Source organism: Galeopterus variegatus, unplaced genomic scaffold (genome assembly GCF_000696425.1).
Source record: "Galeopterus variegatus unplaced genomic scaffold, G_variegatus-3.0.2 Scaffold8330, whole genome shotgun sequence".
NCBI classification, from domain to species: domain Eukaryota; kingdom Metazoa; phylum Chordata; class Mammalia; order Dermoptera; family Cynocephalidae; genus Galeopterus; species Galeopterus variegatus.
In genome coordinates this window covers 72,370-89,750 of record NW_007734441.1, presented here as the reverse complement: position 1 = coordinate 89,750, position 17,381 = coordinate 72,370, and the positions used below count along the sequence as shown (strand labels likewise).

At 39.1% G+C, this 17,381-nt stretch overlaps 1 protein-coding gene across 1 annotated transcript; it reads left to right on the top strand.

Annotated features, from left to right (window-relative positions):
* The first annotated feature begins 1,626 nt into the window (after positions 1 to 1,626).
* Positions 1,627 to 8,989, top strand: LOC103608349 (keratin-associated protein 4-6-like). Its single transcript, XM_008592798.1, has 2 exons — positions 1,627 to 1,843; positions 8,586 to 8,989. The coding sequence occupies exons 1-2, from the start codon at positions 1,627 to 1,629 to the stop codon at positions 8,987 to 8,989; spliced, it is 621 nt and encodes a 206-aa protein (XP_008591020.1).
* Positions 8,990 to 17,381: the final 8,392 nt, after the last annotated feature.

Sequence of the window (17,381 nt, the reverse complement as noted above, 5' to 3'; positions counted from 1 at the left end):
GTTAAAAGGTGACTAAATGCCCTGTATTTTTAATAAATACCACATTCACTCAACTAAGCTTCACTCTGGGCATTTGCTAGGCACAGTGTTTATAAATATAAATAAGACAGTCTCTAACATTGTAGGGTTTACAGAAGAATTGGGAAAAAAGATGTAAAACAGTTATGATAAAGTGTGATACCTTAGATCAGAGGCATATCTAGGAGCAAAGGGGAGGGAAGAATTCATTTTCAATGTAGTAGATGTTGAGAAAGATGTTAGAAATGAGTAAGTATGTGGATTGGACACTTAAGTGCACGAGCTTGCTGATTTGACAAAGGAGAAAGTAATATTCTAGGCAAATGGAACACTCTAAGAAATGGCCTGTGATTAGTGTTCTTCATGCTTTCCTTGAACATCCCAGGAGAGAACCACCTTCCCTATTTACCATGTGACTTCAATCTATTTGGGTCTCAGCTACCTCATGAGTCAAGAGTTAAGAAAAATTGTGTTTACTTCAGAGAGTTCTTGTGAAATATAAACAACATAATAATTATAAAGAATTCCCAAAATGCCTTACACACAGTGAGCACTCAACAAATTGTAGCCATTAGTATTACCTCATCTTTCATTGGATGTGTACAGATTTAAATACATAATTGTTATTTTGGTCACTAATCACACAATACTCTCAATAATCGCCAAACTCTTTACTACATATATGTATTGTTTGTCCTTTTTAAGTGTCTACAAAACAAAGATTAAAGCTTAACCATTTGTTTCACCTTTGTATCAGACAAAATATCTGCAACAGACATTGCTGAGAGAAAATAGCTCAAAATATGATAAAATGAACTTTTAATAACACTTACATATTCATTGGATATGTTTACTTACCAGAATATAGGTTTAAAAGGTTCTCCTATGATACTCTATTTCTGAAAAACATGCCAATAATAATTTAATAATTTTTAAAAGAACCCATCATGTCGATGTATTTTTACTGTTTAAAAGCTGCAAACCATTACATTATAACTGTTTTAAATCAAAAAGTTTCAATAAGACAAAATAGATAGAAACTTCTCTGGGATCCTTCCCACCTCACAGACCATTCAGAAAATCCAAAGGAATCACTGCACACAAATTACCTCTCCCCTCACCCCTCATTTTATTTTCTTACCAGTATTCTATGACTTGCTTTTAACCTCTTTGATGGCAGAGGAGATTTAGTTATCATAAAATCCATCTTCAACATATTATCCTGGAGTTAAACTCATCAATGAAGAATTAACACTAATGAAACCCAGTGAAACAATGTCATGTAATGAGCCTACTTTAGAAGACACTTCAGACAAAGGAAGAAGAATGAGAGCTGATTCACTTGTCTTAACCAAATTCAATAGCTCCTAATAAAATAGAAAAAGGAAATGATGCCTTTTCTATAAATAGGAATATTTACCAGATAAACACAATTATCTACTTTAACTAAAAACTGATTTCCTATAGTATATACAACAACAAGAAGATCATTCATATGGTCACAGGAGCTCTCAGCAGGGTATAAAAAGCAGGAGAGAGCAACGAGAGACCAAACTCAGAACACTCACTCTCCTGGAAACTCACCCAGAGCCTCCATCCTCTGACACCATGGTCAACTCCTGCTGTGGCTCTAGCTGCTGTGGCTCCAGCAGCTGCTGCCCCTCCTGCTGCAGCCCCTGCTGCTGCCGCCCCAGCTGTTGCATCTCTAGCTGCTGCCGCCCCTCCTGCTGTGGATCCGGCTGCTGTGGTTCCAGCTGCTGCCGCCCCAGCTGCTGCATCTCTAGCTGCTGCCGCCCCAGCTGCTGTGGTTCCAGCTGCTGCCAACCCTCTTGCTGTGGTTCCAGCTGTTGCAGCCCCTCCTGCTGCAGCTCCTGCTGCCCCTGCACCAGCTGCTGCCTGCGACCAGTCTGTGGCCAAGTCTCCTGCCACACCAATTGCTATCGCCCAACCTGTGTCATCTCCACTTGCCCCCGCCCCATGTGCTGTGCCTCCCCTGACTGCTGAGTCTCTGCTTTGAACACATCACTTTCTTATCGCCTCCTTCCCCACAGATGAAGACCCATCTTTAAAAAATGTGGAATGCTCAAGAAATCTCCTATGTCCCATAAACAAACCTCATCATAGCAATTCTGTGTCTGCATTCTAATGTCTGTCCAAAATATCACCCTTCCAAATGAATTCATTGAGAATTTCCTAATAAATTGACAAATTGCCCTCAATATTTGTGATGGTTAATTTTAGGTGTCAACTTGAGTAGTTTAAAGAACACATAGAAATCTGGTTAAGCATTATTTTGGGGTGTATCTATGAGCATGTTTCCAGAAGAGATTAGCATGTAAGCCTGAGAGGATGGGGTAGGAAAGACCTGCCCTTAATATGACTGGGTGCCATTCAATCCATTGGAGGCCCAGAAAGAACAAAGACAGAGGAAAAAGCAAATCTCTCGCTCTATTTCCTCTGGAGCTGGGATACAATCTTCTCTCCTGTCTGTGAACATCTGAACTCCAGACTCTTCAGTCTTTGGGTTCAAGGACTTATACCAGCAGCACCCCGAGTTCTCAGGCCTTTGGCCTCAGACTGAGAATCACACCATTGGCTTCCCTGTTTCTGAGGCTTCTGGACTTGGACTGAGCCATGCTACCAGCATCCAGTTTGCAGACAGCCCATCCTGGACTTCCCAGCCTTCACAATCACATGAGCCAATTCCCCTAAGAATCCCCTGTCAGATACTTATATCCATATCCTATTGTTTCTGTCTCTCTGCAGAATTTTGACTAATACAACATTCCTCGTTCTGTCATCAAGAATTTACCACATCTAAGGAATTTGAAGATTCCTTCCATCACTGGTAGGGCCACTCCTTTGACATTAAAGTCCAGTGAAGACTCTCTCTTATAATCCTTTGTAAAGATGTTTTCATACCTTGTTATTTCCACGCACCAAAATAAACATCTATTCTATTGAAGTTGAAAATTGAATGTGATTGTTACTATCTTTCTTTAAAAAGGTTTTATATTTTGGTCCTGGGTAATAGTATTTTTCCTACACCTGTAGGACAGGCAGCAAACATTAGTTAGACTTCTAACAAAAGTCAAACGACATTAATCACTGCCTACTTTTCTCTAGAAAGTGTTTTTCGTCTTAGGCAAATCAACTAATCATTTTGTATCCTTTAGGGGAAAAAAAAGTGAAACTAATTCATGGAACATCCAGGAATATAATAACAGGGAAAACTGAACACATTTCCTGATCTTTTAAAATAACATCTTTCAGATTTTATTTTCTAGCAATAAAAGAAGCCAATAGATGGTTTAGCAAAATCTATGCATTTTCTACTCAGAGCCACGTTCAGCGAACCTATTCTCCACATATATGGTGGATCTGCATCACTCTGACTGGCAGAACTTCAGCGAGGAGCTTGTCCTGCCATATAGAAAGGCCACCTTCAGGGCTATCCAGGTGATGTAAATGAAGGAAGCAGACCTGGTGAAAGCTCATAGGTATTGCTGGAGAATGTAATGCCCCCTTTTCATCAGGATGAAACAATCATGACCCACATTCCTCTCCTCAGCTAGAAATGCCTCTAATAGATTATCCCATATTCAGAACTCCCCAAAGGGTCAGCTGAGACTTTCAGTAAGACTGCCCCAAGTGTGATTTCTCAAGCATCCAATCCTGCTTCCTTCCCTTCCATTCCACAAGTGTAAATCCTAAGATACTCCTCAATAAAACCTACTGCATGCTAATCTCCATCTCAGCATCTGCTTCCTAGGGATCCCAACCTGTCCCAAAACCAATTTGAAATTTATGATAGCTAATTTGAGAGTTGAAATATTGTCTAAAATGTAATTTTAATCTTTTAGTGCAAAATAGAAATAGGAATGTAAACATAATAGCAGAAGACATTTAATGGACTCTATGGAGGAAATTGTTAATTTCATATAAACCACATTTTATATGAATTTACATATCAATTATACACAAATACATGCTCTTTAAAAATTTAAACAACACAAAAGAATGTGACCAAAGGTAAGTTTTCCTTTACCAATCTTTGCCAATCCCATTCAAGACCCATTGTTATAAACAGAGATCCAACTTTATTAAATGCATTTGTACTACATGTATATATTTATTCACAAACCTGGCTTTCGAGAAGAATGTATATTCTATAGTTGTTGGATGAAATGTTCTGTAGATATCTGCCATGTCCATCTGTCTGTGTCTTTTAAGTGGAGAGTTAAATCCATTCGCACTTAGGGTTGCTATTGAAAGTTATTAACTAACTCCTGGCATTTTATCCCTTTTGTTTAGATTTTTTTTTTTAATTTAACACTATTTTATTGGCCTTTCTGTGGGAACTATATACAACAGCAGTGTATTTGGAGGTAGTAAACCATTATAAATGCTAAAGGAATTACGGAAAAAAAGAAAATCAATGAGAAGCATTAAAAGTATCTTATCTAATTTCATTTTATTTTATTTTTTATTGATTATGCACATTCATGGGGTATAAAGCTGTCTGGCCTGTCAATACCTGTGCCCAGGATGTGATGGTCAGATTAATAGTATCAGCATGCCCATTACTACAAATTGTGATTATTCCCCATGTCCCCCACCCAATAAATCCTCCTTCCTCCCCCTGGCAATCCTATGTATGCCCTGTCCCTCTGCAAGTCCCACACATCACTGCAGTCTTTCTTTCCTTTCTTCTTTCTCTCCTAGGTCCCACTAATGAGTGAGAACATGTGATATTTTTCCCTCAGTGCTGCTTGGCTTATTTCACTTAACATAATTTCCTCCAAGCTCTTCCACGTTGCTGCAAATGGCAGAATTTTATTCTTTTTTATGGCTAAGTAGTATTCCATTGTGTATATATACCACATTTTCCTTATCCAGTTGTCCATCAATGGACATTTAGGTTGCTTCAATATCTTCGCTGTTGTAAATAGAGCTGTGATGAACATGGGAGTGCAGGTGTCCCTTCAACATGATGATTTCCATTCCTTTGGGTATATACCTAGAAGTGGGATTGCTGGATCATAGGGTAGATCTATCTGTAGTTTTCTGTAGTTACTTGAGAAATCTCCACACTGTTTTCCATAGATGTTTTAAATATCTTTTGTTTCTTTCTTCCCCTTTTATTATTCATCTTCAATGTTGTTGGTTTTTTGAGGTGATAAGATTTAGTTTCTTTCTCTTTTTCATTCGCATTTTTGTTTTACCAGTGGGTTTTGTTCTTTCTTGTATATTTGTGATAGTGACTATCATTTTTTGGATTCTAGATACAGGACTCCCTTGAGAATTTCATGTGGGGCTGGTAGTGTGGTGGTGAACTCCCACAGTTTTTGTTTTTCTGAAAAATACATTATTTCTTCTTCATTTCTGAAGGATAGCCTTACTGGGTAAAGTATTCTTCACTGGCAGTTTTTTTATATTGGTATTTTGAATATATCATCCCATTTTCCTCTGGACTATAGAGTTTCAGTTGAGAAGTCTGTTGTTACTTTGATGGATGTTCCCTTACAGGTGACTTGATGCTTTTCTCTTGCTGCTTTTAGAATTCTTTGTCTTTGAGCTTTGACAGTTTGATTATAATGTGTCTCAGAGAGGATCTTTTTGGATTGAATCTGTTTGGTAATCTTTGAGCTTCCTGGATCTGAATATCTGTGTCTTTCCCTATATCTGGGAATTTTTCTGTTATTATTTCATTGAATAGGTTTTTAATGCCTTTTCCTTTCTCCTCCTCTTCTGGAACACCAATGATTCAGAAATTTGTGAGTTTAAGGTTGTCTGCTAGATCTCCTAAATTTTCTTCATTTTTTGAAATTTTTTTTTCCTTTTTTTTTTTTTTTTTTTTTTGGTCCACCTGTGTTATTTCAAAAAGACCAACTTTTTTTTTTTTCTTTTACTTTTTTGACGGGTAGGGGGATCGCAACCCTTGGCCCGGTGTGGTCCGCACCACGTTCAGCCAGTGAGCGCACCGGCCATCCCCATATAGGATCCGAACCCACGGCCTCGGCGCTACCAGCACCGCACTCCCCTGGGTGAACCACAGGGCCGGCCCCAAAAAGACCAACTTTGAGATCTGAAATTCTTTATTCTGCTTGCTGTAACCTACTGCTTAAGCTCTTGTTGTGTATTGTATTTCATTGAATGAATCCTCCAGTTCCAGGAGTTCTGCTACATTCTTTTATAAAGTGTTAATTTCTTTGTAGATTTCCTCCTTTACACCCTGGATATTTTTTCATATTTCAGTGTATTCTCTAATTGAGTTTTCTCTTATCTCTTTGAGTTTTCTTAAGATTATTGCTTGGAATTCCTTTTCAGTCATTTCAAGCATTTTCTGCTCTATGGAGTCTGTCACCTGAGAATTACTGTATTCTTTTGGTGGTGTCATATTTTCTTGTTTATTTATATTTCTAGCATCTCTATATTGAGGTCTGGTCATTTGGTAGAGCAGTTGCTTCTTCTGTTACTCTGGATTAGGTTTTGAGGAGAAACACTTCCTCTCCTTTTTGTAGGCTCCATGGCGACTCTCCTCGTGTCAGTGTAGTCAAGTGTACAGCAGGCTGCCTGCAGTGTGGTTCTGGCTGCTACTGTGGCCTTGAGTAGTCCTTGCAGTAGCAGTAGCTGTGGTGGCTGTGGTGGACCACCCACACAGAAGCAGTGTTTGTGGCACCCCTCCAGGCCTTCTGCCTTGGTCTCTGGTCTTGGGTCACACTCTTACTTTCTGTTTGGGTTTTGGAGGAGGGCTCTATAAGTAGAATATTAACTTTCACAGCTTCCTCTATATGTTATTTATCAGTCAACATGTTACCTACCACATAAATTAATGTTCTTTTCTTCAAATGGAACCATGATCCCGTGTTTAGAATGTTTCCCCTTCTTTTCTCCAGTAATCAAAAGATACATATTGTTAAAGAACCATTACATGTCCCTATATCATCAAAAATTCTTCATTTACTCAACAAACATTTATCACCAATGTCCTCTGTTTGCACACAGATAACAAAAATAAATGCCATAGCCCATGCCTTCGGGGTGTTTGCACTATACCTGGAGGAATAAAAGAAGTGAATAACTATGGTGCAGTATAGTGTGTTAAATTAGAAGCACAACACAGGGAATACCTATATATAAATGGTGTAGTTTCTCAGGAAGGATATCATTGAGGGGGAAGCATTTCAAATGGGTCTTGACAGATGTGTAGGAGTTTGCAGAGCTGACAAGCAAGAAGAGACATTCTAGGAATGTGAAACAGCTTCAGCAAAGGCTTGCAAGTTCTATTCTCTGTCCCTCCCTTGGCTACTCTAAGACGTATTAACCTTACTTTCTGTTTAATCTCAGACAAGGTTTTGGGTTGTTTGTTTTAATCTCTCTATGCTTCTTTTGACTCTCCCAATAAAAGAGAAATAAGAATAAATACACTACTTTGTAGGGTTGCATTAGAGATTAAAACAAAATAAATGTAAGATATTCAGCACAATGCCTGGTACATAGTGAACACTCCAAATGACATATATACACTGAGGGCATATGAAATTTATACACATACTTTAAATTTTGATTTTAGTAGTTTAATTAAAGTAATTACAATTAATTTAAATTTTTCCAAACTTTCTTTTCTATGCATATGTCTTGTCAAGTACATATAAGAGAGAGATGAGGGTTTATCTATTCTATACCCAGAATAACCAACAGAATGTTTTGGATACACATTATTGAAGGCTTAGTAATTTTAAATATTATTTATATAAAACAAATGCTTCTGAAAATGAAAAATCCATTGTGCAATTTTGACAATCAAAAGGTAAATCAAAACTTCCCTCTCTTAATGCCTATCATGGAAGACATACAGCAAAAAATGTGTTTTTACTATTCAAAAGTAGTGAGTCATTGCTAAGTGCTTCAGCTTGAGACTGAGGAATAAGATCAGACATAGAATTTAGAACTTTCCTGGGGTCTAATCATCACCTCACCATTCCAAGATGCCCATATAGGATCATAGTCATCCTCATAAGTGGGACATCCTCCCCCAAATTTCCTTCTCATTTTTTCCAGTATTTCACCTACCAGAACATTCTTTGAAAACAAACAACACATTAGCACTGTGAAAACCATCCTTCATGATTTGCAGGGAGCAATGTACAGATGGAAAGGAATGTCACATTCAAAAACAAAATGTCAGAATCATGTGACTAGTGGTTTGTTTTGTAAAATACTCTGTGTAGGCCAGGAACAAAAGTGACAGCCACTAAGTGATAAGTATTTTTCACTGGAAACACAGGAGCACACCAGGAAAAGGAACAGTGCTCTTTTCTCTATTTTGGATTACTTAACTAGAAACACACAATTATGTAATTAAATGATATGGTTTTCTGGTAAGGTAAATAATAACAAGGAAATAATGATGTGATGACAACAGGTCCTCAGCAGAGTATAAAAGGGGTTATTGGCCAAGGAAACCTCCAAACCCAAGAACTTCACTCTCCTGGAAACTCACCCAGAGCCTCCATCCTCTAACACCATGGTCAACTCCTGCTGTGGCTCTAGCTGCTGTGGCTCCAGCTGCTGCCGTCCCAGCTGCTGTATCTCCAGCTGCTGCCGCCCTTCCTGCTGTGGACCCAGCTGCTGTGGTTCCAGCTGCTGCCGCCCCAGCTGCTGCATCTCCAGCTGCTGCCGCCCTTCCTGCTGTGGTTCCAGCTGCTGCCGCCCTTCCTGCTGTAGTCCCAGCTGCTGTGGTTCCAGCTGCTGCCGCCCCAGCTGCTGTATCTCTAGTTGCTGCCACCCCTCTTGCTGTGGTTCCAGCTGTTGCAGCCCCTCCTGCTGCAGCTCCTGCTGCCCCTGCACCAGCTGCTGCCTGCGTCCGGTCTGTGGCCAAGTCTCCTGCCACACCAACTGCTATCGTCCAACCTGTGTCATCTCCACCTGCCCCCGCCCCATGTGCTGTGCTTCCCCTGACTGCTGAGCCCCCTGCCCTAGGCCCACTTCTTCCTTCACCTCTGTCTCCACAGACCTAGATCTTTCTTTTGTGCAGTACCTTAGAATGCATGAAATCTGTTGACTCCAGTGAGCCCACCACCACCTACTGACTGTGAGCACATTCTGGTTCATTTTAAACTCTCTCCCTTGCTGTCTTTTGTTTCCAATGTTGGTACCAAATGTAAATTAATTTGTAATCTACCAGCTAAGAAATTATCCCTATTGTCTAAATTTTTTATTTTTCTTATTATTTGGGGGATCTAGATTATTTTTCTGAACAAGGTAGACATTATCTGCAGCCTATGTATTGGCACTGATTTTACACGCTCATACCTGAGGGCTCATTTGTACCCTGTATATTCTCCTGGAGTAAATTCCTTATGTTCTGTTGCTTCTCTGCTTTCTAATAAACTTTTCTGCACATAAGAATTCATTGGCTTTATTCTCTATTGATTTCACAATCATTTTATTCAGTTACCAAGCAATTATATTTTGCATAAAGACACAGGAGGAACAACCCATGCTGAGATCAATTTGAAAATAAATGCTTTATCAAATATAGATAATTCAAGATGTTAGAACAAAAGCAGTGTGTGAATGTGTGTGTGCATGCACGCATGTGAATGTGTCTTAATATCCTAAATTAGGACAGATTTAATTTATGTCTTAGCTCTTAATTAAAACACATCCACCCTTAACACATTATACCTCATAATATCATTGGCCCTATTTTGGAGAAAAGGGTAAAACCAAATTTCTGAAAAAAAAAAAGTACGTGCTAATGAAAGAAAGAAATCTCCTGCAAAGAAGTCAAAGTACTCAATTCATTATATTCAATAAACAACATTTCAGAATTTATAATCACAAAGTGGGTTATATGTCCCACTGAGTTCTGCTGAGAAGAAATGCATATTTCATTGTATTTTTAAGGAAACATGCCTCAGCTAGATGGTGTGGTATGTCTCTGAGTGTGGTCTCTCAGGATTTTCCTTATAATTCAAACATCTCCACACTTAACATTCTAATGTATATTGATTCTGGAAGGCTGAAATTTCAAAACTAATTCTCTCTTTCTAAGTATTTCTAAGTATTGAAACTAGTTCATACCACTGAGTAGCTTTCAGCTGGGGTGTATATCAGAATTGGAATCTCCAGCAGTGGTGCCTGCATTTGAATTTGAAAATACACTACATATCTTGGCTATTGTAAATAGAGCTGCAGTGAACACGGAAGTGCAGGTATTCCTTCCACAGGATGATCTTAATTCTTTTGGGTATATACCCAGCAGTGGGATTGCTGGATTATATGGCTGGTCTATCTGTAGTTGTTTGAGAAATCTCCATACTGTTTTCCATAGTGGTTTTACTAATTTACAGTCCCACCGACAGTGTAAGAGCATTCCCTTCTCTCCACATCCTCACCATCATTTGTTATTCTCCATCTTTCTGATAATAGCCAGTCTAACTGGGGTGAGGTGATATCTCAATATGGTTTTAATTTGCATTTCCCTGATGAAATGTCCATCCACAGATGAGTGGATAAGGAAAATGTGATATATATATACACAATGGAATACTACTCTGCAATAAAAAAGAATGAAATTAATTCTGCCATTTACAGCAATGTGGATGAGCTTGCAGAAAATTATGTTGAGTGAAATAAGCCAGGTACAGACAGAAAAATACTATATGTCCTCACTCATAAGAGGGAGCTAAGAGAGAAAGAAGGAAGGAAAGAATGACCACAGTGGTGCATTGGACTTGCAGAGGGAGAGAACACACCTAGGGTTGCAGAGGGGAAAGGGGGAAGGGAGGGGGGTCGGGGATTAACTGGGTTTGGGACATGGGGAATAATCACAATGTGTGGTAATGGGTATGCTGATGGGTATTGATCCAGTCATCACATCTTGGGCACAAGTGGTGATGGTCAGCTTTGTACCCCATGAATAGTCATAACCAATAAAAAAAACTAAAAATATTTTTTTTAAAAAGAAAATACATTAAAGGTGATTATGACATGGCCCTTGGGTAGGAGCGTCTGCTCTTGATGTTTGTACTTACACTGAGATTACACTATTACTGGGCTCTGAAATGGCCCTAAGCTATTGCACCAATCAGATTTAAGATTGTTTGTGCAGACATCACTGGTACACATCACATCCTAATCATTGAGTTATGACATCTCCTTGAAATAATAAAATTCCCTAATTATATTTGTAATCGGCCTTATTTGAATCAAGAGGGAATACAGAAGGATGAAACATACTTTAAATTTGACACAGAAGTGTTAAGAGTAGTATCAGATATCATAAGTTCTAATATTCTGAGTAAATTTATGAACCATAATATTCGGTGTTTTACATATCCAAACTTTTCTGTTTATCAAATGAAAAAATGAAAAGCTTGTATTTTATTTTATTTTGTCTCTGGCATTGGAGCAGGTTAGCATTATGAGTTCATACTTGAATCCATACTTTGGAATCATCCTTTGGGACTTCCCTTCTATTGCATTCCCATCTCCCCTCATCAATCAGTAAAGCCAATGCAGAAAGGAAATGTATTAGCTCTCTGTTGCTTACAACAGAATACCTGAAACTGGATAATTTGTAAAGAAATAACATTAATTTCTTACAGATTTGTAGGTTGAGAAGTCCAAGGTCAAGAGGGTGCATCTAGTGAGGGCTATTGAAAAATAAGTCCATAATATACAACAGCTTTGAAATCTAAGTGGAGGCTGCCATGGACTCACAGCTTATGCATTCTACACAGCTGCAGAATCAGCACCATGCAGATGCTGCCAAGGCTTATTTGTTAGGGTCCTCTAGAGAACCAATAGCATTTATAAGTAAATATACATACAAGTATACACACAGAGATATATATAAAGAGATTTATTTTAAGGAATTGGCTTACATGGTTATGGAGGCATGGACTCCCAAAATCTGCAGTCAGCAAGCTGGAGACCAGGACAGTTGATAGTGTAGTTTCAGTCCAAAAGTCATCAGTCTCAAGCCCCAAAAAGAGCCAATGCTTTATTCACTCTGTGTCCAAAGGCAGGGAAATACTGATGTCAAGGCAGTCAGGCAGGAGCAATTCCCTTTTACTCAAACTGTTTTGCTCTATTAAGTTCCGTGGGCCCCTAGGCTGTCCAAAACACACTTTGAAATCTAAGTGGAGGCTGCCATGGACTCACAGCTTATGCATTCTACACAGCTGCAGAATCAGCACCATGCAGATGCTGCCAAGGCTTATTTGTTAGGGTCCTCTAGAGAACCAATAGCATTTATAAGTAAATATACATACAAGTATACACACAGAGATATATATAAAGAGATTTATTTTAAGGAATTGGCTTACATGGTTATGGAGGCATGGACTCCCAAAATCTGCAGTCAGCAAGCTGGAGACCAGGACAGTTGATAGTGTAGTTTCAGTCCAAAAGTCATCAGTCTCAAGCCCCAAAAAGAGCCAATGCTTTATTCACTCTGTGTCCAAAGGCAGGGAAATACTGATGTCAAGGCAGTCAGGCAGGAGCAATTCCCTTTTACTCAAACTGTTTTGCTCTATTAAGTTCCGTGGGCCCCTAGGCTGTCCAAAACACACTTTGAAATCTAAGTGGAGGCTGCCATGGACTCACAGCTTATGCATTCTACACAGCTGCAGAATCAGCACCATGCAGATGCTGCCAAGGCTTATTTGTTAGGGTCCTCTAGAGAACCAATAGCATTTATAAGTAAATATACATACAAGTATACACACAGAGATATATATAAAGAGATTTATTTTAAGGAATTGGCTTACATGGTTATGGAGGCATGGACTCCCAAAATCTGCAGTCAGCAAGCTGGAGACCAGGACAGTTGATAGTGTAGTTTCAGTCCAAAAGTCATCAGTCTCAAGCCCCAAAAAGAGCCAATGCTTTATTCACTCTGTGTCCAAAGGCAGGGAAATACTGATGTCAAGGCAGTCAGGCAGGAGCAATTCCCTTTTACTCAAACTGTTTTGCTCTATTAAGTTCCGTGGGCCCCTAGGCTGTCCAAAACACACTTTGAAATCTAAGTGGAGGCTGCCATGGACTCACAGCTTATGCATTCTACACAGCTGCAGAATCAGCACCATGCAGATGCTGCCAAGGCTTATTTGTTAGGGTCCTCTAGAGAACCAATAGCATTTATAAGTAAATATACATACAAGTATACACACAGAGATATATATAAAGAGATTTATTTTAAGGAATTGGCTTACATGGTTATGGAGGCATGGACTCCCAAAATCTGCAGTCAGCAAGCTGGAGACCAGGACAGTTGATAGTGTAGTTTCAGTCCAAAAGTCATCAGTCCCTAAAAGTGCCCCGAGTGACTCACAATAGCAAGTCCATACTTGCAAACGAGCTTTATGTTGGTCACAAATGTTTGTTTTGGAAGGTCTTTGTTGGGCTTGACAGAGTCATGAACTTGTGTCCCAGAAAGCTGTAGATAACCATTAACTCATGTATTCAGCAAATGGTTGAGACCGCCCCTGTTCTGTTCCAGACAATATTCATGAACCTCTGTACTACTTGTTCTGATTTTTGCTTCATTAACCTGTTTTCAGCCCCGTGCTTGACCTTTGTTCTCTCCAGTGTCCCCAAACCTTGACTCTCTCATTAAATTCTCTAAAGGAAAACCTCTTGTCTCTCCTGGTGGGAACTGGGGGAGGACTAATGACCTGACTTTATAGGGTGGGAGAGGGACCCTGGGGGTCTAGCAGTGCTCTTGTGTTACCCCACCTTCCATATCATCTGGTGCCTCCAGATTCTGAGCCCTTCTGAGGATTCAAGGCAAATTGACTTTACACTCAGTGGGGTTAGGTTTGCACCCACTTACACCATAGCTCCCCTTGTTACATTAAGTTAGTAACCACTGTTTTCTCCAAAAATTTGTTGGCAATTCTTATCTGCTATTGTTTCCTGTCCTAGGAAACTATAATTAGTGTTTTTCTTTTTTCATTATTTTTTGCCAGTTTATAATGATGGATTAAAAGAGGACAAGAGGGGGGACATTAAGAGTTTATTTTCTGACATCTTAAGGACCTACAATTTGTGAACCCTTAAAATTAAGCTTAGCATTCCATATATACACTCTTCCTTAAATCATTCCCTGAAGTCAGTGGGTTACCACAAGCCCCACATGTTAGCAAGATTCTTTCTGTATGTTTCAATTCCATGTTATGATCCTGGAGGATAATTTTACTTTAAAATATTTCATTCACATCTAAAGTGTTTTTACAGGCAAAAAAATTGTGGCTCAATAATTTTAGATCTGGACAAGCTATTGGTCAAGTGTAAGGACAGAGAAAAGATTTCTTCATAGATTCAAGGATTCACAATTTATAAACTCCCTTTAAAATTAGAATTAATTTAAGAATCACTCCCATCAGTTAAGTTGAAATAAAGAATTCCATTACAACGTAGATAAGACAGGGGAAAAAATGGTTCCAGGAGATAAAATTATAAAATTTAAAGACATTTAAATATATTCTAAAATTGATAGAGGATAAAAATAGCAAAAAAATAAATAAAATAAAAACCTCAAATATTAACATGAGAGAAGTCCAAAAGTGGTAGGCAAATGCAAAAAATAAAAGTAGCAATATTGACATTTTTGGGTAATAAAAGGAAAACTCCAAAAGTTAAGAAAACATATATATAAATGTTTATGTGCTGTAAAAGAGAGCATAGAAATGAACAAGACAAAAACAGTATTGCAATATACCAAGATGACACTGCAGGCATAATCATTTAAAACTCTAACAATTTCCCAGGCCAGAGCACCTAAGGAATGCCGCAATGAAAAACATTTTGTATAGACCAGTTATGATCTTAGAATAAATCGAGGAGTGTCCCAGGATATGGTTCCTGCCTTGTGTTACCGATTAATTTCTGAATGTGTTTTTTGGTTTTGTGCTGTTTTCGTTTCCCTTTTTATTTTTCTTTCCAACAAAGCTTTTGCCCAGAGCTAAAACAGCTCTTGAACCTATCGATATCAATTTGGGTTGGAAGGAACACTCTTGGAAAGACATAGAAAGTACAATATGAACCGAACTCCCAAAGGAAAAGTAATCTCAATGTTAGAGCAAACACAGGCAGCTGGGTGACTTCATCCAGGTCATGTTCAGGAAGCCCCTAAAGTTTTTCATGTCCCATAGTGAGATGTGTATGCAAACCCTGCAACTGGAGTTTTAATGGAGCAGGAATGGATATTGTGTAAATAAAGCACCTCAAAAAGTTTTGGAAATACACAGAGGTAATGGTTACACAGCATTGTGAATGTAATTAATTCCATGCAATTGTATGTTTAAAATTCTGAAAATGGAAATCCTTATATATATTTTGCCACAATAAAAAAAAAAATGGGAAAGAAAATAGAACTCAGCCCGCACCTCCAACTCAATGTCCAACACTTTCCTTCCCATAAGTGACATTTGGCACCATCATACTCACTGATTTTCACTCCATCTGTAGCTTCACTAGATCTTGACCACTGTAGGACCCACCATAATTAGCTCCACTCTATGAGTTAATCTTGATATACCCCTCCTCCTCAAAAGGACTACAGTGTTGTCTTGGTAACTTTGCTTATAATAACTCCCTTCAAAAGAATATAAACATTCAGCTGTCATCCAATTCTCCACTTTGTCTTGTCTTCTGTTTTGAGAGCTGTTCATGTTCCCTGGATTTTTAGACTTGACACACTTTATTTCTATAAACAACCCTTATGTATTACTCTTCTCTGATAGCTCAGGTTCCCCTTTCTCACCAATATGGCAAGCACAATCTACCTGACACATGCCTTCCTGTTAAATCCAAAAAGTCATTGTGAGTTACCTGAGAGCTAAGAACTGGGTTTCATTCACCTTGTGTGCTTCCCAGAGCCCACTAGCTTGTTAGTTGACCCATAATTCAATTACAGCAAAAAGGAAGTTCTTGCTTTTTCTCAATAAACTTGACAGCTAAAGTGGGCACTCTGGTTTGGGGAAAAAATGAATTATTTGGCATTTTCTTGAACATAGGCTTTGATATATCCCAAATCAGTATTTTTTGTTCACATGACAGACACAAACTTGGCTCCGAATAAATAATCAATAATAAAAAATAATGAAGGGCCACAAAAGTTTCTGATACCAAGAAAGTAAGTGTTTATTGACATGTAGTCATTCTTTCACACATAATTCATTGCAAAGGTCAGAACACACACAACAATTATAAGATAAGGGGCCTATCCCAGTGACATGGTGTGACACATCTAGTCGTCTGAGTGTCAGGGTAATAGGCATAGAACTTGGCAGTTTTGTGTGGTGGTCATTTAAATTGCTGCTTTTTAAATAGCTGCTTGGTGGCATGACTTGTGGGATGAATTAGTGCAGTGCCAGATCAGAACACGGCCAGGTGCAGTGGACAGCAGAAATGAGGAAGGCTGATGCATGGCAGCATGAGGTTGACTCAGGGCTGGTGGTCAGGAATGAAGCTCAATAACAAGAGAATCCACAGGAGACTGGGCAACAGCAGGTGGTCTAGCAGCAAACTGGGAGGCAGCAGCTGGACACACAACAGCCGGGATGACAGCAGCTAGAGTCACAGCAGCTGGATCCATAGCAGCAGGTGGTCCTACAACAGGTGGTCTGGCAGCAAGAGGGGCAACAGCAGCTAGAACCACAGCAGCTGGATCCACAGGAGCTGCGGCGGCATCAGCTGGACACACAGCTGCTGAGGCAGCAGCAGGTGGTCCTGTAGCGTGTGGTCTGGCAGCAGCTGGGGTGGCAGCAGGTATTCTGGCAGAGGCAGTGGCCACAGCCCTGGTCAGAGCAGACGGAACCACAGCAAGAAGTGACTATGGTGTCAGAGGGTAGAGGTTCTGGATGGGTTATTAAGAGAATAAGTTTTCTGAATTTGTGAGTCTCCTGATCCCACGTAACTTTTTATTTTTATTATTATTACTGATTTTTTAAATTTTATTTCAATTTATTCATTTTTTTATTGAAGTGTAATTGATTGTACATATTTTGGGTTAACAGCATTGACTCCCATCACCTGTGTATGACATGTGATGATCAATAGCATATTCATTATTACAAATCATAATTTATACTTTATGCCCCTTACCCACTCTCTTCCCAACCCCCCCACACCTCCCCTCTCCCACGTCTACTAACCATAGATTTGTTCTCACCTTCTGAAAGTTCAATGTATTATTGTGGCCTTCTCTTTCTTTCTTTCTTTTCTTTCTTTCTTTCTTTCTTTCTTTCTTTCTTTCTTTCTTTCTTTCTTTCTTTCTTTCTTTCTTTCTTTCTTTCTTTCTTTCTTTCTTTCCTTCTCTCTCTCTCTCTCTCTCTCTCTCTCCT

Coding starts and splice junctions, on each gene's coding strand:
- LOC103608349 (XM_008592798.1), top strand. CDS start 1,627: ATGGTCAACTCCTGCTGTGGCTCTAGCTGCTGTGGCTCCAGCAGCTGC. Junction 1,844..8,585: donor TGGTTCCAGCTGCTGCCAAC/CCTCTTGCTGTG, acceptor GCTGCTGTGGCT/CCAGCTGCTGCCGTCCCAGC.